This window comes from Pollachius pollachius (genome assembly GCF_949987615.1).
Source record: "Pollachius pollachius genome assembly, chromosome: 5".
NCBI lineage: Eukaryota > Metazoa > Chordata > Actinopteri > Gadiformes > Gadidae > Pollachius > Pollachius pollachius.
The window spans coordinates 19689492-19713819 of NC_136938.1; the positions used below are offsets into that span (position 1 = coordinate 19689492).

Sequence of the window (24328 nt, forward strand, 5' to 3'; positions counted from 1 at the left end):
TGGAAGACGGGGAGAATGGGAGCAGAGACTGAGATCACTGCAAGGGGGGTGGGGGGAAGGGGGTGCCTTCCCTTTCAACACTGACAAACAGTCTGCAGAAATGAAAGAGTGTCATACAAGGATGGCCTCTGTTCACCCTGCTCTTACCCTGGGCTTGAGAAGAGTGAATTAGACGTATCGGATGGCCACTTCCACCACTCTGACTGTCTCACAACTCATCGCTCTTAGAAACGCTTAAACGTTTTGGCAAAGAAGAATTGCTGCCATTGTTGGAGATTTGTCTTGATATTGTTTGAAATTTGTCTTCTGCGGCGAAATACAGAACAAGGGATGATTGCACGCTATTTCAAGCGACCGCTAAAGTGCCACTGAAAAACAGGAAAAAAGAGTTTCTTTTGAAAGGAACAAACCCAACAACCTAAATAAAGAATTTTGCCCTGAACTCGATGACATCATAGTTCTCTTGAGTGTGTGTATGTGTGTGTGTGTGTGTGTGTGTGTGTGTGTGTGTGTGTGTGTGTGTGTGTGTGTGTGTGTGTGTGTGTGTGTGTGTGTGGCTGTGTTTCAGGGTGTACCATTGATGGCAGGGTGAGGAGACCCTGTCTCCCGGGTAGTACTCCTTCCCCTTCCACAGACAAGGACAGGATTCAGGTTGAAAACACTCGTCTCCATGCCTCAGGAAGCTAAGAGCAAAGGAAATAGAAAATACAGCTGTTTATCATAGTGATAATTATTATCAGTCATATTCAACATAAAAGGAAAACAAAGAAAAACAAAACAAAGAAAAACAAAAGAAAAAATTAACTTTCTTATGAGATGTCAAGCATCTTTCATTGACATTTAAATTAAATGTGTTTGAGTAGCATTTTGAGGATCCAGTACAAAGGCCATGTTTGTTGAGAACTAGCCATGGAAGGTATGAGGTTACTCATCTCACAATTAATTTAAATAAATATCTCAAGTTCAAGCTCAAATCTGTGGGAACAGGGTGGTCCACTTCATTTTAGCTACATATTTGTTTCGACCAATCATGGAGGGGGCTATAAGCACGTAATTGGCGAACAGAAACTCTGCCAGGAGTATTAAACTCGAAAATAAGTGTCTGAAAAGGTTTCAAATCAACACCATGAAGACACTTGAGAAATAAAAATACCCTTCTGAAAGCCTGATCTGAGTTTTCCTCGGTAGATTATCCCAAAACAGGATACAAAGCATAACTCCCCTTTTCCTAACGCCCCTTTCAGCTCCTGGTTTCAGGCCCAAGCTCTGTGCCACCTCGCGACAGACGTTGTGCTATGACATAGTAGGATGCTGGATCCCAGAGAAGAGAACCGAATTGATCACGTAGCACATGATAGCTCTATACCTTAAAACCACCATTCAATCCAAACCACTTCAACTCAGCACCGCACAAGGCGCTCATCCCTAAAGATATGCAGGTTGGTGACAGAAGGAGAGCCAAACTGGCTGCCTTCCGCAGTGCGGTCGGGGCACCAGGGGTGGGAAGGTCTGGAGCAGCACCAGGTTAGACTCATTGACTACATGAGAAAACAAGACAATTAGGATTCTCAGAGATAGAAAGAGAATAAAAGTCTTTGTGTGGAACACTGTGTTTGCTTCTCCCCGCTGCGAGACCGAGATGATAAGTATCTTGTAATATGCAGGGGTGAGCCGTATCCACGGGCCAGGGTGCAGACAATCAGGTGACACTGTGAATGGTCCCACCATAAACCTGAGGTTGATGTGTGTAAAGTTACACCGCGGAGAACAGGAAACAGTGTTAACAGCTTCCTTTATCCACATGCCAAGCTGCTGTATCCGTTACGCTGATCAAAGAGACCAAAATAGGGAATTCTCCCAAACCTGCATGCTCCCCCCTGTTTGGAAATTAATATTAATGAATTGCATTGTTACTTTACAACTTGTTTTGAAAGTGCAAGGATATGTTAGTTAAGTTTAGTGCGGAACACCTATGCGGCCCTGTTGCAACAACAAAAAACACAATAAAACTAGCCAAAATTTGCTACTCGCAATTCCAAGCCACATTTGATTAATTTTATAGTGAAATAGTTTTATTGCAACATAACATTATTATTATAAATTTTATTGCGGTTAATTTGTTTTTTTAGAGGAGCAATTCCATTTTGATTTTTACACAAAACACAAATGCCTAGTGGGTAATTATAAATATTCACTAAAGGGAATGAATAATAGTTCACATTTTGATCAACAAAGTGTGATATAGTTATGGTATATATAGTATCTGCCTGTGTCATCCTTGCCTAGTTACCTCCAACCTGCTATAGATGGAAATCTGCGATTGATTTGGCCTTTCAAAAGTGTTGGATGCGTCCAAATTTGTTGTTATCCTTATTTATTTTTTAAACAATGTGTACCTATTGATAAGATATTGGTACTGGCTTAGTATTAGTACAAACAAGGAATTTATATTCAAACACTGCCTTTTCAAGATGTTCAACTTCAGCGAACACGACATCAATAGATAGATTTGCATATTTTGTTTGAGGTCAAAATGATGTTATCAGTATATTATGAATAGCAAATGTGTTATAATCTGTAAAATATTCTGTTGCCATCATCTCTGGTTTTAGAAGGAATAACCTACTCAGGATGACTCTTGGATTATGTCTCAAAATAGCCATTTAACCGTCTATTTAGTGCAACAGCAAAAGGGGATTACAGGGATCGTGTTGCTGTAATCCACCCCAAACTGTCTGAAGCCCCCGACTACTAGTTTTAAGGACACCTGTCCCAACGAGTCGTATACAGGCTAACCTTTCAGATCAGAGACCCAGTACCACAACTGCTTCCATGTAGACCAGAAAAAAAATAACATGATTTGAAATAGAAATAGAGCATTTTACATGATCAAAAAAGCCTTTATATAAAAAAATTTAACCATACCATATTTCACATGTTTTTGACTCTCTTTTCTGCCCTCACATCACCTTTAGCTTCCATACCATTAAAAAAATGTATAGGTCAGCAGTGGTAGCAGCCAAAGCTTGTTCCTGACAGCAATTTAAAAACTGAGGTATTATTAGAAAGATATTTTTAAAGATTAACTTCTGGATTCTTCTTTTGAAACGAGATGCGGACAGAGAGCTGACATGTGTCAGGGTTAGTCACGTACAACAATTTCGCATTTGCAAAGTATGGTAACTTACTACCAGCAAGTGTGCCAACATGCAAGTAAATTGTGTGTCTCTGTGAGAGCACACCATGTCCCATCCATGAACGGGCAATGCATAGATGGGATTCTTCTAAGAAAGACCCATCCTTACGCTCTGAGAAATAATCACGGAAATGTTCAAATAAAGCCCCTCTTTATTTGAACACTGACACGAGTCAGCTGATAAATAACAGCAATAACCTTGATTCTTCACAACGTTTCAAAGAAGGTCAATGTAATATATGGGGATGAGTCAGTCAACTTTCAAGCAATCTATTATAGACAGGTACGTAGCTGTTGACCTATGTATCATCGTGTTATTGTCTGAGTCACACAACTATCAATGATTCCACCTGAGCTTATACCGTAAGCACCAAGCCGAGTCATCTTTGCTGACCTTCACTTATTAAGGTAACCTTGACTCACATTTTGTTCTTCAGTACTTTCCACGTCATAATCTGTCTAGTATTACAGTGTTGCTACTACCAGCGACTTGAGTCCAATAACAAATAACACATTAGGGAAACTGGGGAGGATTAGAAATGGCACACAATTAACCCTTCACCCTATTGGCCAATGATTTAAACCGGAACTATGAAGGAAGTTCCACAATTAATATGAGGCATATGTATTGTCAAGTCTGTCTTTCTGTCTAAGTCATGTTTTTGATGACTAAATAAGGTTTTAATCTTAAATAAGAATTCACCAGGGTAAATCATAAAATGTATGAAGCCCAAGAACCCTACCACCCAAACAATTTAATGAATGAGTGTGGCACCAAAGAGTTATGGTTGCATTTGACCATATTGAGAAACTTTTTTATAGATACTTAAAAGGTGTACAGTTTCCTTTTCTGTATACTAGTGCCACGCATTCTTAATTCTAGTCGCATGGATGTACTCAAACTTGGATGAAAACGTATTCTCAACTTCAAACGGTAGCCTGTGAAGCCCAGCGATGGGGTGGATACCTGGACTAAGATCAGAGTACTCACCCAGGGGGGCAGGTGCAGCCCGACACACAGGGTTCATGTGCTGAGCAGGTGAGGTTGAGAAGGGAGGATTGGCAGGTCTGTTCGCAGGCCACGCCTCTCCCTTCCACATGCCCATCCTCTCCCTCAGAGCAGTTCTGGTAGAGCTGGCCCAGAGGACACAGCATGTCTGCAGAAGTTCAAGTTTTATTGAACTGATTTTTTCTTTGCATTGTATATAGTGTTCTCAGTGAGCAGCATTATTGTACGTGCAAAAAGTTATTCTTATGAAAAGAAGAGGAAAAAATGCTTACCGTTGTCAGTATTCTGAGCAGTCAGTTTACCATTCTGGCAGATCCTGCATGCGATAACAGATATGTTTTTATTAGAGGATATACAAATACTGATATGTATTGTGTTGTTTGAGATGTTATTACAAAAATGTATTGGAGCCTCTTTACATATATGAATGATTGACAATGACAGAGTTGGCGGGTGAGTGGGAGGGTGATCTTACTGAACTCCTGCTGATGTTATAATAACATCCCCTGCCTCATAATCGGTCCCCAGAAAACTGCAAGGACACTGGCTCCTATGGAGGGAATGGACACACACACACACACACACACACACACACACACACACACACACACACACACGCACACACACACACACACACACACACACACACACACACACACACACACATAGATTCACATATAAAGGCACTGGCACATTGATAGATGGTTGCTATCGTCAGAACTCAAAGACACCTGTTGAGCTCAAGTTCAATTTCAAGTTTTTTTTCGTCCCTCAAAGGGACAATCAATTCTTTAATAATAATGTTTAATTAAAAAGCCCTATTGGCATAAATGTCCAATATTGTTTTGCAGGCAGGGTCACAACATTAATAAAGACAGAACTCCGGTAATAATAAACTGTAATAATAAAACGTGACTGTAGTTCAGATTAAATCAGATACATTGCAATGACAATGTGCCATAAGCAGATTGGTGCTATTTATTATTTAAGATTCCAACGGCAGTGGGGACAAAGGAAAACATTTAATGCTTGGTCCTCCTAGCAGGCGCCACAAAACTATGACCTGAGGATAGCAGCTCAAGCTTATTAAGGAGAGGCTGTCCCTGAGAGTTGAGGCTAGTGGTACAGGTTCATAAGCTACCAGATATTGTGCTTGCCACCTGTTGAGCCAAGGTGTGTCAAAGGCTATGCAGCAGAGATTGATAGACGTTGTAACCTATAGGTCAATTCTACACATCAGCCTCTGTGGTCCACATTTCTTCTCACTGGTTATCCGATAACGCTGCTGCCCACTGCTCAGGTGGGAATGAAAGGGGGTTTCTTGCGGTAACTCTACCACATGTTAAGTAAAGCACTGCCCTGCGGTAGGATGTAAAAAACCTTGGGCCATTTAAAAGGAATTAAGCTGCATGTGGTTCGAGGGCAGAGAGGGGGTCGAAAAAAAAAGCCTGCAATTACCAAGCTAAGTAACGTCAACGATACAAGGATTTCCACTTTAAAACTGACCTCAACTTTGCTGAAAATATCAATATCACTTTGCAAAGACATGTCGAGGGAATCTAGACAGGTCATCAACATAAAGTAGCCAATGGAGCATGGATTGCCTTAAATCAAGGGACCACACATCACCATTTAAAATGGTTACGGTCTGGTTTATGTTTGCAAAGGTAACCTTCAACGTTAGCTATGACAAAAGTAATGCTGCATTTCAAGAACAATGGGCTACCGATTAGTGTAGCTTTTTTACTTGATGGACACCGTGTCTTACCGGGGCACACAGGCGTGTGTGTGGGCGTCGTAGAAGGTTCCATATGGGCAGACACACCCTTCCTCACATTCCTCCCCACAATGATGGGAGGATGATAGACTGGAGCAACGGCGTTGGCATGACGACACACATGTCCCGTATTCCATAGTGTCCGGGCATTCAACCGCTAAAGGAATACAGAGTATCCAAACACAGCATCATACGTATGACATTGCAATGACAAAAGGTTCAGGCAATCTCACCATTCCAGTAATCTAAATCCAATGTCTTATATATAGCTACCAACCAGAGTGCGCTTTGTTGTGTATACATTGTCTTTTATCGTAAATAATCATTTGTAATAAATGTTTTATGTTTTACATTTTTTGTATAAGTTCTGTAAACTGAAGATTTGCAAGAACAACCATGCCATTTACTCAACCTAGTAACCCAATAAGCGTCTGTTTTTTTTTAACCATCTGCAGTAGAATATTTCACTCGCATCACCTTCTCCATGAAGGTGGATTCACACATGGAGCACAAAGTCGAAACATACAAGCCAAACTACACTTTTCTACTCAGTCATCCCCCAACTACCTGCTTATGACATCCTTATCATAGATAAAACAAATGAACACAAAACTGAACACTGTCGTTACTGTCCTATTCTTTTAGTCTGCAACACACTTAAGGCTCACTTATGGTTCCATGTCGACGCAACGCAAGGACAACGCCGACGCTTCGACGCAGTCGTGACCTGTTTTGGTTCTGTGTCGAGTTTCAGTGAGTGGACCAATCACGCCTGGACGCAAGGTTAAAATTCTTGGGAGGCGCACGTCAGGCCCTTGCGGTGGACGCGAGGAGGGTCCACAAGGACGTAATTTATCCATGAACCCCCTTGCGTTGTGTTGACGGGGAACCATAACTTAGTCTTTGCAAGCAAATGACACAGAGGCCCGAACACTCACCACAATCCGGCACGTGGGACCTGAACTCGACGATGACTGAGAACTTGCGGCAGTGGCGTGCGTAGTGGGCCAGCGCGGAGCACAGGCAGGCCGTGCCACACTTACAGGTGTCGGCGCGGCACTGCCGCTGGAAGGGGGCGGGGCTGATGTACTCGTGGCACGGGGAGAACACCTCCTGGTTCAGCAGGTCGCACATCTCCGAGGCGTAGGTCGCTGGGGACGGGCAGAGGTGTGACGGGCGCGGTTATAGGAGCGAGGGAGAGGGTAGGGCTGTTTTAGACCTTATTTGGGATATTGTCATGTCCGCGCCTAGGAGGTGCCATGGTCAATACATAACGGCGTTAATTATGTGTTCTTCCTAGTGTGAGTTGTTCCTTCTAATATCACTGCATGAACTGCAGCGGTTTTTCAAGCCAAATTTCGTTCTTTTTAGCACAAGCTAATTAGTTGGTAAGCTAACCGCTTTAAGTGACCCCCATTAACGTGTTGTTGACAGGAGAGCAGAGGCCCTGGTTCCACTGATGTGTACAGGCAGTCACACATGAGGACTATAGGTTGTGACATAAGGCTTCAACAGCTGTATGTGCTCCATCTGGGATTGAAGCCTGATATAAGACTATTTATAAGACTAATGTCATCCCCAGAAGATGGGTTTACCGGATTGTTGGTGTGTATCACAGGGGTCCAGCTGGGGGGAGCTGTGGAGGGGAGTGCAGGCCGAGGGCACCCTCCAGGAGTCTCCAAACAGCAGCGGCGTGCTCTCGATCATCCCAGACGGAGACCTGATGCAACACAGGTGTCAGTGACGCTGTCAAAAAACAACAGGAGAGGCCAGAAGGCTGACTCGCCTGATTTTTATAACGACGAAAAAGACAAGTGCTTGGTATAACAATAAACAATCTTAGGTTAAAGAACTATACTAAAATTACACTTCAATAAAACCTTTTGGCCAACACCTTTTCAAATTGTGTGTTGACACCATGTAAGGTGCTGCAGGTAAGATTCGTCATTTGCAAACAGAGAGCGAGATTTTGAAAATAAACAAACAAAGAAATTGTCTCCTTCTATGCTCAATCCCTCCCGATGTTGCTCTGCCATTGCATTACACACACCTGTGATTGACAGGCACAATGGGTTCCCTGAACCAATCAGAGAATAGATGTCCATAGTGGTTGCTTGCCGATGTGGCTCATACAGAGGCAAGTGCATTCTACTAGAAACTGATTTTCTCACAAAGCATCACGAGTAACTGCCAGATGGAAGAGGTTTGTCTAACAAACACCAATAGCTTTTTAATCTTCGCATCTAAGACATTAAAGTAAGACTTTGTCCCAAGTAGAAAACTAGATCTCTCCCCAATTTCCCTCAAGAAAACACAAACAGGGCTAGGCCCAACCCCTTCTGCTACCTTAGCTACTTCAGTGAACACCTTTGATGTATATCCATTTACAGCTGTTAGACAACATCCGCCCTTTATTGCCGTTGCCATTAAGGTGCGGCCCATTAGAGTCCCTTTCTCAAAGAACAGTAAATTCCTTGTGGAAGTGGGACGTTCAGTCCCGGTCATCATAGTTGGGTGCTCATCTGTTCCTTCTAAAAGAGGTGATTAGAGTGGGGACCTTTCTGATGCTGGGCCTGGGTCACTGTGGAGGAGTGGAGTGTTCATTACACACAGAGAGAGAGAGAGGGTGGGGGGGGAGCTGAAGGGAGAGAAGGAGGGAGAGAGGGGGTAGAGCGAGATAGAGGCTCGCAGTCATGGTGTGAGTGGGTCAGTAGGAAAGAGAGAGAGAGAGAAAGAGGGAGAGAGTCACTATGCACACACAGAGTGAGAGGGAGAGACAGTGAACAACGGAGAGAGAGAGAGGGAGAGAGAGAGAGAGAGAGAGAGAGAGAGAGAGAGAGAGAGAGAGAGAGAGAGAGGGGAGAGAGACTGAGAAAGGGTCACTATGCAAACAGAGAGTGGGAGAGCGATAGAGAGAGATCAAGAAAAAGAGAGTGGAGCACACAGAGAAAGGGAAAACAAGTTGAGCGAAAGAAACAGAGAGACTAAACGAGTGCAAGAGGGAGGATTCTCCTGTTTCAAAGCTAAGGAGGAAGAGCTTGAGAGCTCCCAACTCCCTTTCTCTCTCTCTCTTTAATGCTTTCAGTTTATTTTCTCACCAACTTTATCCATGTCTCTCTCTCTCTCTCTCTCTCTCTCTCTCTCTCTCTCTCTCTCTCTCTCTCTCTCTCTCTCTTTCTCTCTCTCCCTGTACTGCTGAAATGCATCTTTCTTTTCTTTTATATATAGAGAGCATACATAGCAGTGTAAGGAGGGGGGTCCAGGAGATAAATATGTATTTGGGGTGATATCGAATCTTTGGCAATTTGATTCTTCGATAGAAAGTAAAATGTTTCAACGCTCCCTTTATCGTTGCAGGTTTCGGCATTACTAAGTGCAATTGCGAAAATACATAAAGATTATTATGTATATATATATATATATATATATATATATATACAGATATAGATATATGTATATATATATATATATATAGTTAGGCATCACTGACCTGCACATATAAAAAAAGATATGTTAAATTATTTGACTTCAGTCGACGATGGATCAGATTAGACCATGCAAAAACCATGACAAAAAAATTGTCATGTTTGCGGAGTCAATGACACCGCAAACATGACAACTCCTGCCATTAGTTTTAAAGTCACCTAAAGACTTTAAGGTCCACTGTGTCAAATTGAGCTGACTAGCTACTAGCATTGGGGTTGGAGATTGCAACTAACTTCCCTTTCCAGCAACTGGAGAGGGAAGGCGGTGGCCAGGCGGTGGCGGTAGCCAGTACAGGGGCTGGCCTGTGCTGGCCTGTGTAAGGTGCCAGGAGGCACTTAAAAAAATGATGCAATCGTCTAGGACCGCATAGAGTAGCCTAGCGTCAAATGATGAGGTTCTTTGATAGGTTTGTAGTTCGCTAATTAGTCTATAAACGTTCTCTCTAGAGCTGTTTGTCCATTCTGGGCTGCTATAGAACAATGGCGGTGCAAAATGGCGGCCTCCGAGGAAGAGGTCCCGCTCCCCATGCAGGGGCTCAAACCAAAGAATGTAACGAATACCCAATCTTGTTTTCATTGGAGTATACACTCATTTGAATTAGTGTACTCATGTTATATTCCATTTTTGCCAAGTCTGTTCCACTAGTTGTCGCTCAATTCTACAAACCAAAGCACCAGAGAGAAACCTGGTTTGATGATATGGAGAGAAGTGAACACCTACAGGAAGTCATCCTGAGTGTTGCCGTTGAAGGTGCCACACAGGCCCAGGCTGTCGTCCTTCCAGGAGGGGTCCAGGCGCAGGTAGAGGCGGAACTCCTTCCAGCTGTAGTGGAGCTGTAAGCCCAGGGTTGTGCTCACCTGCAGGAACATGGAGGACAGCTCCTGGACTTGGAACATCTCTGTGGAGGAAGAGGTTTGATTTGTTGATTTGTTTTTTGATATTTGTGTTCTACAGTTGTATATGCATGCCAATAGGCACATATTGAACTCATAATTCCTGGCCCACATTAGAATTCTAGTAAACGTGAGAGACCGCACATCTAACAAATGATTAAGTGTGGAAGGCAACGATTTAAACAAACGTCACACCGTACACTAATCGATAGTCATTGCAATGTCTTTATCAAATACATGTCTTTAGGTTAAACAAACATACTAAAGAACTTCTATAGAACTATGGAATAAGCCATGGAGACTGCATGAACATGGAAACTTTGCAGCATGAGATGGACTAGTCTTTTCACAAATTCATACAATTCTCGCTTTTGCGAAAGGGCTTCTATTTCGATCACCGCTCAGCGTGGCTCCTGATTAGTTATCGTCATTCCCATGTGACACTATATACAATGTGTACTTGGCTTTCCTCTGGGTTCGCCCCACACTACAGGATATCACATCGTAAATATGGACCATGCTTAATGTTTGCGATTTCGAATCAGTGTTTGAGGAAGTAAAATCCAATCTTAACATATCCAACACCACATGATAATTTGGCAATGAAATCTTACCAGTTGTCAATGGTAAATTGGGCACAAAAAAAGATAATTATCCGGAATTTTGGATTTAGGATTTGGATTTAAAGTTTTGCCATTAGGGGATGTAAAGTATGTAATGTGGACCAGTGAAGCCTGAAATTGTCTGTAAGTTTGCTTAAGGGCAATACATATACAATATACCTGACCGGATTTATGGATATAGAAAAAACACTCAAAAATACAATGTACACTGAAAAGTGCATTCTTTAAAATAGGGAAGAGAGCGTCTTTGAATTGCTTATTTTGAAAAGGATTCAAGACTCTTTGCTGTTATCCGATATCCAATCTATTTGACATATTTCCATGAAAGGCTGTTTACCAGACATTGAGAACATGGAGGCGATAAAAACATGAAGTTGCCAAAAGGAGGCCATGCTCAGAGGGATCTCATTTAGTGCAACACAATGCAAGAGCAAAACCCAGAGATGTGAGTAAAAAGCGGTGCGCATTGTGGACAACAAAAAATCTCTTCAATGGCACAGCTGTCATTCAATCCCATCTCCGTGGGGTCCCTGGGGTGCTCTGAAAGAAGCAGCTGAACAATGCCCAGGGTCATGATGGCGGAGGCCAGCCTTACCGTCGGAGTAGGGCAGAGAGACGCGGTACTGTCCTGCCCTGAAGACCTCGCCGAGGTGGCTCAGGGTAATTTGGCTTCTGGGATCCTCGTCAAAGAGCAGGCTCACAGATTGGATGCAGGCCCCGTCCAGAGTCTGTCAATGAAGACAAGATGGGTTTGATAGAGAGTTGGGATGGTTATCCTATAATCACAGCCGTTTAGATACAGATACACAATGGGGCTGAATTCAAAATGGGGTTCAGCCCAAGCCTTTCCTCTCTCTGGATAGAACACCTAGCCCTCATTCATTCACATTTTACATTTTTCTACGATTATTGTGTGTGTGTTGCTGGTTTTGAGATGTTTTACATGGTCTGGTTTCTTAACCCGGTAGAATGCATAAGGGTAGATGTGCATTTGTCACAGGACACTGAGTTTGTGATCTTCTCTCTCTGAATTGTCTCTTTCATAAATGGAATCACCCCCCCCTCCTGAATCACCTCCTCCGCCATAATATACAAAGCCCTCTGCAGGTCTGTCACTCAGAGAGCAGAAAGGGTCATGCTGTCCAGGCAAGGCTGTTCAGATGGGGTCTTGGGGCTCCCTTATCTTGTGAATGAGACATCTTATCCAGGGGCCACCCTTCATTGTTGAGTTTGTGTATTAGCAGCTCAAAGGCGACTGGGAAATTTGGGGGAAATTTGTTGTCATTCACTCTGTTTGGCACGCTATATTCCATAGTTTGATTGTCTGGGGAATTTCACAGAGTTTGGGTGGGCATTTCATTTTTGCTCTATTTAAATGCTAACGCTAAATGTGAGGCTAACACTAACCCCGATGCTACTGCAATATGAAACAAATTTTACGAAAAATCCTTTTTAATTTTTTCCTTTTCATTTACAATCTGGGCACCTTTCATTGTCCCATTTCTACTTTGATGTATTGAAATATATTGCTTGGTAGACAGCAATGTTTTACATTCAGGTGCTATTTCATTCAGTGATGTGTCTGTTTTGGTAAACTTTCTAGCCTCAGCTAAGAAGTTTACCAAAATGTTAACCAAATGTTAACCGAAATGTTAACCAAAGTCTTTCCTACACTTTGGAAGTTGGTTTTTCTTCAGTTTGGGACTTTTCGTTTTGCCCTGAAAGCTAGGGTCCAGTACCAAAGAAATGCAATTGAGGAATCCAGAATGCACCACTGACTATCCTAAAGATAGCTGCGGTGAGCTCAGCCATGTCTGTAAGTGGGCTGCTGGCTTTCCCAGCCGAGTCACAAGTGCTCTTATCTGGCGTCCATTTTCACAAAGGGACAGTAAAATTGAATCCCCCATGTGTGATAGCAATTTGCGAAATGTCTATCTCATAAAATTCATAATTCATAATAAAGCCTATTATACATATCAATATACTACATTTGAGTATCATTCCTTTAACCTTAAAATGCAGAAACATGTAGCGGAAAACCTGTATTTATATGGTTTTGGATGGCAAGGATCTAATATAAGATTTCACATAGGTGTTTGTAACATAAATATACACAATTATATGTAAGCATACATGAAGAAAATAGACTCACAGGTCCACATGGGGTATTCTGAATGGTGACTGTGAACCTCCCTGAGCTGCTGCTCTTTGCCAGAACATACTGGCATGTCGCTGGAAAGGTGAAGATCCGACCGTCGAAGGATTGAAAGAACATATCTCCAGTCACTGAGCACTCTCCTTCACAGCGGGAAACAAACAAAGAAACAGTACTATAATCACAACTTTGTTTGGTTTTTTCTGAAATAATAGGCAAGCAACATCAACCTTACTTTGTATCTGAGTGTGGCAAATATTGTAAAAAGCAAACAGACAATCACTGTTGAAAATAATTGAGCAAGTTAACTGATGAGTATTGTAGATATGCACTTATGTATTTGTGTAATTGAATCAGTGCAATCATATTTGCAAGCATATTATTAGAGGTTAAAAAGACAATTGGGTGTAATGTTAAGGTAATGTTAATATTAAGGTCATTTATCGTTGAAAAACATGCTGCATGGGTCGGTCATAACATACCTGGACAGGTGTACTCTGTACAGTTCCACACACCCCCGACACATGTGCTGAAACAGAGCAGGCAAAGAAGTCAGTAGATGATTGGGGGTGGGGTGGGGGACATCAAACAGGGGCCTAATCAGCAGGATCACAGGCGGGGGGGGGGAACTGAGACCACTGCAGATGGAGGAGGTTCAGATGGTTGGCTCTGATTGGCTTCATTGTTATGATTACAGACTGTACAGTGTAATAACTGATGCCATATTGGGACTACCTGAGAACAACAAGTGCAGTTCCTAATGATTTATTTGATGAATATATTAGTAAACTACGTACGCTTTCCACTAACTTTACAACAAGCCCACCTTCATGGTGTACAGGTGGGAATAATGAGATATATGTGTTAATACAAAAATCGAAAGTGACAGACAAAGGATGAAAGGTATCGAAAGACGAGCATGCATGTCCTCCCATCCAGGGAAATACTTCACAATATCTCAGTACAAAAGACTATTCGATTTGAAAACATGTAGTCATCTCTTATATAGCAAACAGACTAGCATTACAAATAAAGGTAATTTTTCAGGTCCGGAAAAATACTGACTGAACGTTTTGTTTGAATCCATCTAACAGGCCTGATATGAGTATGATGTTGGGATATCTGAGGAAGCTTACCAGTTGTTGCAGTCTTCCTGAACCGTTTGTCCGCCAGGGTAAAGCATGCCGTGGTACTCACACGGACAGTCAGACGGTGACACGCAGCGTCCATCCTCATAAATCAGACCTGACGAGAGGACACCAAGGTATCAGCTACATACCCATAGTAAAGGCCCTACCGTTTACTCATCAAGTCTTCTTGCCTGAACTTTTTTTTAATGGGGGACTAATCTAGCCTGATAATCGTCAGTAACTTCCGTCTTTTCATTTATAGAGACGGTGCAGGTTAAGAAATGTAGTGGTTGTAATTTGACGGTCTTGCTTCCAACAAATGCCCATATATAGACAACATTTCTGTCTTTAATTATGGTCCTGTGTCAAATTAGGCACTAAAGACAGGGCACACTACACATCTGACGGCAACATGACTTTGTTTCCAGTTCACATCGGGGAGGAGGGGTCAAAACGGTAGACAATATGTTGCGTCCCAGACAACACATTACAAGCTTTTGACCATGTCACACTACTGGTGACAACCGCCCAATCCTACGTCCCCACATTCATAATGGCCATTGACGCTGAAAGACTGTCTGGATCGGACCCAGCATAAACCAATCACTAAGTGGATAATGATTCTCCATGTGAAGTTGCTCTTTGTTGTTGAACAGGTTCCATAGCAGAATCCATAAACTTGAAGAGAATTTAAATGTTGAATTTGTGCTAACCCTTTTTTGTAGCTTGCTATGGTCAAACAGATTACGTCATTAAATATTTTGTCAAGTCCCACCTACGAGACCCTGATTGGCTTGGTGAAAGCTTAATACCACTCAAGGAGCCAACATCAGACCCTGAATCGCAGAAGGTGTTTCAAAAGTGGCTGGAAATTCAGGTGGTTGAACCAGGCAAGGACTCATTAAAAAAACCAGATCCGAAATCCCAAAAAAAATAAAAGTCTAACCCCAGCACACTATAAGTCTTCAACTGTGTGTGATGGGTAGAATCCTCCCAACACAGACAGTAAACTCACCTGCTGGGCAGTAGCAGCCATCCAGACAGACCAGCTTGCTGTCGATGCACATGCGCTCCGCATTACAGGTGGCCGGACAGCAGCTGATGCACTCCCTGTACTGCAAGTCAGCGGGACACTGCTTCACTGATCAGAACAATGACAAAGATCACCAAAGAAATTAAATGTGGTACAGGTTTAAAGATGAACGATGTTGCTCTAGGTATGAAACAAACGTATAGAAAATAAAAGGTTATACATGTAAATTATTTAAATAGTAAAAATAAAAGTCTGCCTAAACCGGTGTAAGTACCTAAACTGGCTTTGTGTAGTGGAGTGGAGTGTAAATACCATTTTAAGGCATGTTCCTGACACATACTGTATATGATAGGTTCAGATTGATAAATAAAAAGGACATAAATACTTCATGTGAAAGATGAAGCGCATGCCTTTTGTGTGTTGCTTCTAGGGACAGGAGAAGGTAGGGAACGGGCTACGGGTTGGGCCAACAGTGTAGACATACCACACTGGGGTATGTGTTCCCTCCAGTCGTTAAGCGGGGAGTCGGCCTGGGCACAGGCCCTGGCGTACTCTGTGAACACCTGGCATACCACATCACCACTGGGACTTGACCTTCACACCCGACCAAAGCACACACACAAACACACACACACACACACACACACACACACACACACACACACACACACACACACACACACACACACAAAGAGACACACACACACAAAGGCAAAGAATGACTCTTTAAGCCGAGCCAGGGGTAAAGTCATACCTGGGACACCTGGGATGGCGGACTATTCCAGAGATGTTAATGAACTCGGCACAAGCTCTGAACCTTGAGTGAGTTCAAAATTCTACGGTTTATCTGGAAGTCATTACCTGTGGATACACTTGAGAGTAATATATTTGGTGTATTGAGCATATTGTGCATTATATTTCCTTTATTATTATTATTATTTTGTTTGATTTGATTAAATTTCGCTTCTCCGAATAATAAGCTTAACTTAACTATTCAGCCATTTATTTATACTTGTATTACTTGACAAACAATTCAATTATTTGTACTTACTTAGCCTGGGAGACAGATAAATCAGAAAGCTAAAGTTTTATTTGCGTCTGGCCTCCCTTTTGTTCTGACAGATTTCCAGCAGACCTGGCCCGGTAGCCCGGGTCGGAACAATTACAAACATTCATCCAATAAAGGGCGGGTTTGATACAAAAACAACAACCAAGATGGCTGCCGCAGATGTGTCACACAAACATTTCTACCGATCGTTGGTTGTTTGGTTTATCCAAATGTTTCTGTTATTTTGGTCGGCTTCCCTTAGAAATCAAAAATGAACTGCGAGGTTCCAGACTCATATGCATTTGTGTATTGTATCGGCAATGTCACGTTTTTTACTTGAAGTACTTGATAAACATTTCATTAATGTATGTCTAGCTGGATTTGCACCAGAAATCATCCGACAAAAACGAGCAGTTCTTACAAGTAAAGGAAGTTTATGGCATGCCTTTTCCTTTCATGATATTTCATGAACCACATTTCATCACATGTCCATCTATTTTCCTCTAGACTACACCTCCATTCTGTGTCAGTGGGAATAAATGAGTAAGATTTTAATCTAGTTTCCTGTTACAGTGACATTTAGTGTGGATGGTCTTACAGGCAGAGGTCGTTGGAGCAGCTGGCCATGTAGGGTAGAGGGCTGACAATCGCATGGCAGCTCAGAAAAGGCTCCTCCAGCAGCATAGCACACACCTCTTCCACTTTCTGTCCCGTTGCAACACGAAGAGATATCAAAATTAGGTATGTGCCAGTAAAGGCGGTATTTTTCTCTTCAAGAAATTAACAACAGAAACAGGAGGATTGTATGAAGGATGGCATGCTCCATATAGGAAAGACAATTTAGGGATGTAGACACAGGATGAACAAGAGTGGCCACATCAAAGAGCATATTCCTCTGAATCCAATGCAAAGATGAAATAGACCTTACCAACAAGAAATGATCGTCCAGCCCAGCACAGGGTGAGGGGAAGCCAGATATGACGATGAGACATATTGCTTCGTGTGGCTTCGCCTCCATCCAGCTGTTTCCAAACATGTCTATTTCTGCGGTCACCAGTCCTGCAGAAAGAGATGTCCTTTCACTTAGGTTTTACTTAACTTTTTAACTTCTTCTTGATTCATCTTTGTTAGAATAAAATAAGTAGAGGAAATAGCCATACATTGCAAGCATGTCACAACCAAAAGTCTTTATTCTACAGTGTTCATGGAAATTGTTTTAAAACAATATATATGGTAGGCTATTATTGTTATTATTTACAAATTTTGCGTGATTGAGGATTATTCCAAAAAGCAGCTTGTTAAACATGGCTTGTTATTTTGTAGCTCAGCAAAGACCAAATTATGACAATGGGGAGGAGATATGACCTGAGGGATTGGTCAGCCATACCGTAGCTGGTTTTGAGGTCATCTTGGACGTCAGCGTTAAAGTTGCCACACAAACCACAGGTTCTTCCCACAAACTCTGGGCTGAGTTTGATGTAGACAGAGCCACTGTGTCCATCCCAGGCAAGAGTGAAGCCTTGCTGCCGGGTCACCAGAACATACTGGGCGATATGCTCCAGCTCCAGGTCATGGATGTGGTGAGGCAGTTCAAGACTATATACAAAAAGACTTGCATTAGGACTTATACTCTTGTGTATGCGGCGGATCAGCTGTTAATATTTTTGTTTCTGTTTTATGTATTTTAGTATTTTACCGTTGGCCATTGAAGGTGACATTATCGCGGTGCAGCCTGACCTCCCCTTCCGAAGGAACGAAGAGACTGATAGAGCGTGTGCAGTTATACCTGGAGCCTTGGCAACCAGGGTCGTTATGGACCTGCGGGGTAAAATAGCTTCATACATTACAAACTCACTTTCAAAGTACTTGATTTAAAATACAAATAAAAAGTTAGAGAAGTATATTTTTCAGAAGGAACATATTCACTTGCAAAAGTCACAAGTCACTTAACTTCTCAGTTGACAAGCCTTGGCATTATTCCGACAGGTGCAGAGCTCTCTCCACTGGGTAACTGGTCATTAGACGCATGCATGCTTTTAATTCAGATTAGATCTCAGAGCTCTATTACTAACCTAATGTACTGACCCTAATGAGGGGAGCACTGGTTATCTGATTTAGAACAAACATGTCATTGAAAAGTTAAAAGGAAAGATACAATATATCGATTTCCTTTTGATTTTTAGATTTAAAAATAATTAAGAAAATGTAATATTGTTTTCAGCAACAATTTAGTTTTCCCAGGGAAAGTAACCTCCTTACATCCTGGGGAGACAAAGTCCAGCTCTGTTGCAGATAGCCTGATAGATAATTGCAGTATTTAATGGTAATTTACCCTAATAATTGGATAGCTTTCACTAATCTCCAGAGCAAAGCTCTTCCTGAGGCAAAGACTGAACTTAGTAAGTGGAAAGCATTTTTCAACGGGACACATTCCAGTTCAAATGCAGCAGGCCAAGTCAGGGGACGTAGCAGTGAAAGCGGCTGAAATGATGAACACATTTTAGGTAGATGCCTAGTGCATTAGGGTCCTGGCAAGCATATTGGCTTGTTTGTACTGTACCTGGACAGTGATACTGGATGATGTGATGTCCTCGCAATCCTTTAGCAACGTGTAGCTGCATCTTCCAGGGAAGTAGTAGTAAAGACCATCAAACGTCTCAAAGTTATACTGGCCCCACGAACGACATGTCATCTCCCTCTCAAAGCCGGTGTTTGGAACTGGGAAGATAAAATCACAGATTGGTACACGGCCTTGATTGGCCGGCAGCTTGATAGATACATGGAAACTACAAATATGTATCCCCATCGTTGTTAACAGAGGAAAGCATGCATGCACACACACACACACACACACACACACACACACACACACACACACGCACACACACACACACACACACACACACACACACACACACACACCTTGCCAAGCGTTTGGACCAACTGGCGTACCTGTTTGACATCTGGCACCAGTGGCTTGATATAAACTGCAGTCACATGAGTCTTGGTTCACACATTGACCTCCATTCAGACAAGGAAACCAACAGAGATCTGAATAAAGAACATACACACTGAATTCAGCGATATACTTTAACCATAGCATGTTAAAGGAGTTGAAATCCTGTTTTGCAATTTCTCTATTGGATTTGCTCAAATTAATGGTCAAGGCTCAAATGTATGAGTGGACGAAAAGAATGTTCTGGGTTCTAAGAAGGTGACCCCCCAACTAAATGAAATGCCCAGTGACCCTATTCTGGGTGAATCAAGGTTGGATCAAAAAAGAGGCATATTGTCAGCCGTTTTTATTTCATTTACTGTATATAACCCCTCTTGGCATCAATTAGAGCCAATCTGAAAAAACTATTTTAATGGATAGTATATTAAAATACAACTTTTATAAGTAGCCTGATAGATAATAAGTATATAAGTAAGAACCATCATCTCCTGTCACCCTCCCTCTCGGGCCCTTCTCTAAGTGCAGGCTGCCCCCCCCCCCCCCGCTGTTCTGGTGTCTGCACAGGTTCATCTAATGACGGCTCCTTATCTTGCCTTGACACCATCTGTGTAATGGTCAGGTGGGACAGGTGAATGGTGGGCTTAAAGCCTAGCAGCAGCTAGCCACTGCATGCCCACTCAGGCATGTCCTATAGGGTGACAGTTGACAGAAGATGTATGTAAGTGTCAGATTGGTGGCTCTGTAAAGAGCACTTTCTATTTGATAACTGGATTAGTGTAGAACTTTGTATCAGTCTTTGTTCCAGGGTCAAGAAGTGAAATTTCTAATGTATACAGCCGATACTTAGGATAGGGCCGTAGGTGGTTGGGATGGTGGCATGGCCGGTGACTCCAACGAAGCCAAAATGTTCCAGATTGAATTTGCTCAGTGTCCAATGTCTTCTCAAAGGTATCATTGAGCTAGCTGATTAACCCTCATAACTGTAACATATTCACTGTCAGGCCAGTTGGATTAAAGTGTCTTTCTAAATGAATAAAATATGCAGCTGAATTCAACATTAACTTTAACATAATACCATGTGGATGAAAACAAACGCTTCTGTTATTAGTAGTAACCATTCTATACCTGAGGCAATCTTGTATGATAACATCATTCTTTCCTTGGAATGCCTGTAAGGTGAGGAAAAATTAACTGGAGCTGTAAATCCTGATTGAGGGCCATCCAGTGGCAAACTGGATGATTTGTCCCAAGAATGGACCATTCTCGTGGGTGAGGTTGTTGAAATGTTAAAGTCTGTTGGGATTGATGATGATTGATTGGTTGATCTGACCCATGGTTGGCTGGATGATGTTGAGTTAGATGACGATTTGGTCAAGGGATTTTGCAATTCATTTAATGGTGTCGGACTGGGTGATGTATGCTTCAATTCTGTTGAGCCGGTTGTTGACTTGTTGGTTGGTGAGCTTGTAGAATCTTGCTTAAATTCTGTTGAGCTGGTTGGTGATTTTTTGGGTGGTGTGGAGCTTGTCGATTCCTGCTTCAATTCTGTTGATATGGTTGGTTTTTGATTTGGTGGTATGGTTCTGGGAGATGCCAGGGTCCATTTTGATGGGATGGTTGGTGAATGATCAGAGGCCGGCACATCGGTCGATGCCTCCTCTGTGTCTGGGGAAATGATTGGTGATTTGTTGGACAATGTTGAGCTGGGTGTTGACATCCTTATCTGCATCAAAGTGGTTGCAGCCATTGGGATTGTGGTTGATGGTACTTCTTTTGAGGTAGTGACCGCTTGGTATGTTGCTTTGGAACCAATTATTGTTCCACTGGATGGCACAGAGTCTGACAAGAGATGTCTTGATTGTGGTGGATTGCCAGATGAGAGGTGGCTTGGTGATTCCACATGAGAATGTGCAGGAGTAGGGGCCTTATCTGATGGTGTGGTTATCACATTTGTCGGTGTCTCTCTAATTTGTGATAGTCTTGATTGTCCTCTGATTGTCGTGGATTGGTTAGATAATATTGAGCTTGATAGTGATTGGCCGTGTGAGGAGGAATGTGATTGGTTAGATGGTAGTGAAGTGGTTTGTGGTAGGTTGGATGTTGTTGTGGGTGCCAAGTTAGAAACGTTTTTCTCTGATGATATGCGGGATATGTCGAGGTTTTCTGCAATGGGTTGTTGTTGACCTGACGTCTTGTCTAAGGAAATTGGGTTCTGGCCGTCTGACTTGTGGGTCACTGTGTTGGAGGAGGTTGAGTTGGATGGTAACTCAGTGGCTGCTCCCTGAGTTGTAAGAAAAAACAAATCAAGAGTAACTTGGTGTTTAATAACTTGATACTCTCAAGCTTCTTACTATCAAATTATACTAAAATCAATTATATACAGATTCCAAAACTTAATGGTGATTGTCAAAGGCAATGTTATCATACCTAACCAAATACTCCTTGCATTGCAACCTGATTCTGTTTGATTTCAAGTTAGTTTTATTGTCTTGTGTAGTGTAAAATTATAGTCTAGAGTCTCACATGGCATATGAATAAAGTCTTAAAATGTTGGCTGCTTAAGAAGTTTTATTTTCATTTGTTCAAAATCCCTGGTGATTTATACTGTTGAGAGCCAAATTAAAATGGCGAGTGGTCTGCTCAGGATGGAAGTGGGGAATGCTCCGGGAAAAGGGAGCGCTAGAGGGAAAAGGGCTGTCAGCCCGCCTTCATTAACGACTCCACTGTGAATTTCAACACTAACACTTTCCCATTCAGAAGAAACCTCTTCTGTTGTCTGTTTTTTCCTTTTGACAATACTTTTGGTTGTGTTTGAATAACGGCTTAGCGTTTCCTGTCAAGGATGGCAAAATAAGTGGATAGGCTACCTGTGTGAACACTTTGAATTCTACATCAAAACAGGGGCCGCACAATATTACTCCACCTGGTGCTACAACATAGGTATTATAATCCATCCCAGACTGCCTAGAAACCCGAGCACTCAAACCTCGGCTTTCATCTCAAAAGGCAGGGGTAAAGCCAAGGGAGAATGTTTCTTGATTAATTATTAAGCATTGATGGGTATCGGTACCATTGTGACTGTGAGTGTGAACATGCATATACAAAATAGGACATAGTTGTTCTCAGTTATTTGACACTACTTTGTTTTTCACGTGTCATGTTGCGGGTATTGAACATCAGGTGAAGAGAATTTACATCAGATATCAGATAGAGCCGTTACATGCATACCCTGGGGATGGAGGTCAGAAAACCTCAGGAAATCTCATTTGTGTAATGAAAATGTTAATTCTGCTGTTTGATGGACCACAATGTGACTGTCCACTATTGATGGTGTTTTTGTAATTATGTGGAATTTGTGTCATCTCATGTGTATGCCTAATTGATTGAGGTTTCTAAGCAATTTAGTCAAATTAATAGATAGAATGAAGTTAAAATATCTCATATAAATATATTTATACGACACATAAGTTATTTATGTATTTTTATAATACACTTTGGCATAATTGCTTACTAAATTATTTTAAAAATTGTGCAACAGCTGCTAACTCGAATGGCTATACTACAGTAGCTGTTTTTTAAATCGCAAGGCAAAAAGTTTCGAGCACGTACGAATCCTTTGCTTGGATAAAAGTCTTTAAATCACTTAATGCTGTCTGGCTGTGTCTGTGTCTGTGTGCCTTACGTATTTACGTGGCCCATCAATGCTACGTTTCAAAACAGCGGCTCTGCTCGCCTACCTGTTCTCTTTGGGAAGCGGTATCCCATTTCGGCAGCATTATCCTGCTGCTTTCGCTGCTGGAAGAAAGAGAACAAGGAGTGGTTTGTTCCTCGCAGGTAATCAGCACTTGCGGTGGTTTGGAGAAAGATGGCATGAACAAACACCATAGTCCTTCCCTGACGCAGACATTGGCTATTAGGCTATCTAAAGAAATAGCAGCATAATTAATAGCTAAGCGAGCAGTGGATAATTTATACAATTAAATTATGAATTTCTTACACTATTTACGCATAGGCCTATATTGTATGAAATAAGGTTGCATACATGGTAAAAATATCACACATCCTCAGTAAAATTATGTTTACAAAAAATGTTATTATAATTATATAAACATTAGGCTATAGCCTAATAATAATCATAACACACTTATGTCATGCATCTTCGCTGCATGACACCTCATAATAATCAGAATCGACTTACTTGTTCAAAACATGCCAGTCAGTGATGTTCACACTATCAATACCCCAGGATATGTGCGCTAGAACCAAACAGAAAATCACTCAAATTAGGCCCATTTAAATAAAAAGGAAAATACCCAGAATCGTTTCAGAAAATAACTGATATTTCTACTAACTACAGCAAATGTCAACTAACGTCTTAAATATCTGTACTTAAGGGCAAGCCTAAAACTTGATAATGAATCATATTTTCTTAAAAAGGGGGATTCAGGCTGTTAAAAAATACAATGACCCACTTGTTGACAATGTATTATTATTCAGATTTTGACAGAAACTCAATCTATTTTTAATATAAATAGGCTTACCTTCAATGGATGCTGCACATTTAAGGAAGTTTGCAAACAACAAATATGAATTGATCAATACATTCTAATCACTTTGATCGGAGACTTACCCTGATAAATAAGGATGAAGTAAATTGATAATAACCGCAATATCCTTTTCCAGCCATAACTTAGAATAGGATCCATCCGTGATGCATGCGATCCACAGTCAGTGGAATCGCTAACTCTCCTGCCAGTAAAAATTGAAGTTCAGCTGGACCATCGACACATTGTTTCAGATACCATCACGCTAATGTGCGTCGTTTGGAGACCTGCTGTATGTGCGTCTCACGCGCCATTCGGATGTTCCGCTAACCTTCGCGCTCCAGCCTATAAGAGCGGACCGCGCCTGCAGATTTGCATATTGTCCGCACGTCACCCACTCACAGAGGAAGAGCGCGAATGACGAAGAAACAGGCTTGTAAATTGTATTGTGTCAATCACTTCAACTATCTTATTTGAT

The 24328-nt window shown here is 41.9% G+C and overlaps 1 protein-coding gene across 1 annotated transcript in view; it reads right to left on the reverse strand.

Annotated features, from left to right (window-relative positions):
• Positions 1-23071, reverse strand: part of otog (otogelin) — a gene marked incomplete at both ends in the record, with an annotated part of 48848 nt that extends 25777 nt beyond the window's left edge. The window contains 21 exons of the mRNA XM_079736500.1: positions 576-683; positions 4188-4353; positions 4478-4521; positions 4681-4755; positions 5974-6139; positions 6921-7133; positions 7578-7702; positions 10189-10366; positions 11580-11712; positions 13137-13282; positions 13622-13668; positions 14276-14384; positions 15285-15410; positions 15787-15896; positions 16949-17055; positions 17279-17409; positions 17738-17946; positions 18047-18168; positions 18911-19068; positions 19303-19401; positions 23044-23071. Coding sequence (XP_079592626.1) covers positions 576-683; positions 4188-4353; positions 4478-4521; positions 4681-4755; positions 5974-6139; positions 6921-7133; positions 7578-7702; positions 10189-10366; positions 11580-11712; positions 13137-13282; positions 13622-13668; positions 14276-14384; positions 15285-15410; positions 15787-15896; positions 16949-17055; positions 17279-17409; positions 17738-17946; positions 18047-18168; positions 18911-19068; positions 19303-19401; positions 23044-23071 — 2600 coding nt within the window. The remainder of the gene's footprint in view (positions 1-575; positions 684-4187; positions 4354-4477; positions 4522-4680; positions 4756-5973; positions 6140-6920; positions 7134-7577; positions 7703-10188; positions 10367-11579; positions 11713-13136; positions 13283-13621; positions 13669-14275; positions 14385-15284; positions 15411-15786; positions 15897-16948; positions 17056-17278; positions 17410-17737; positions 17947-18046; positions 18169-18910; positions 19069-19302; positions 19402-23043) is intronic.
• Between the last annotated feature and the right edge of the window lie 1257 nt (positions 23072-24328).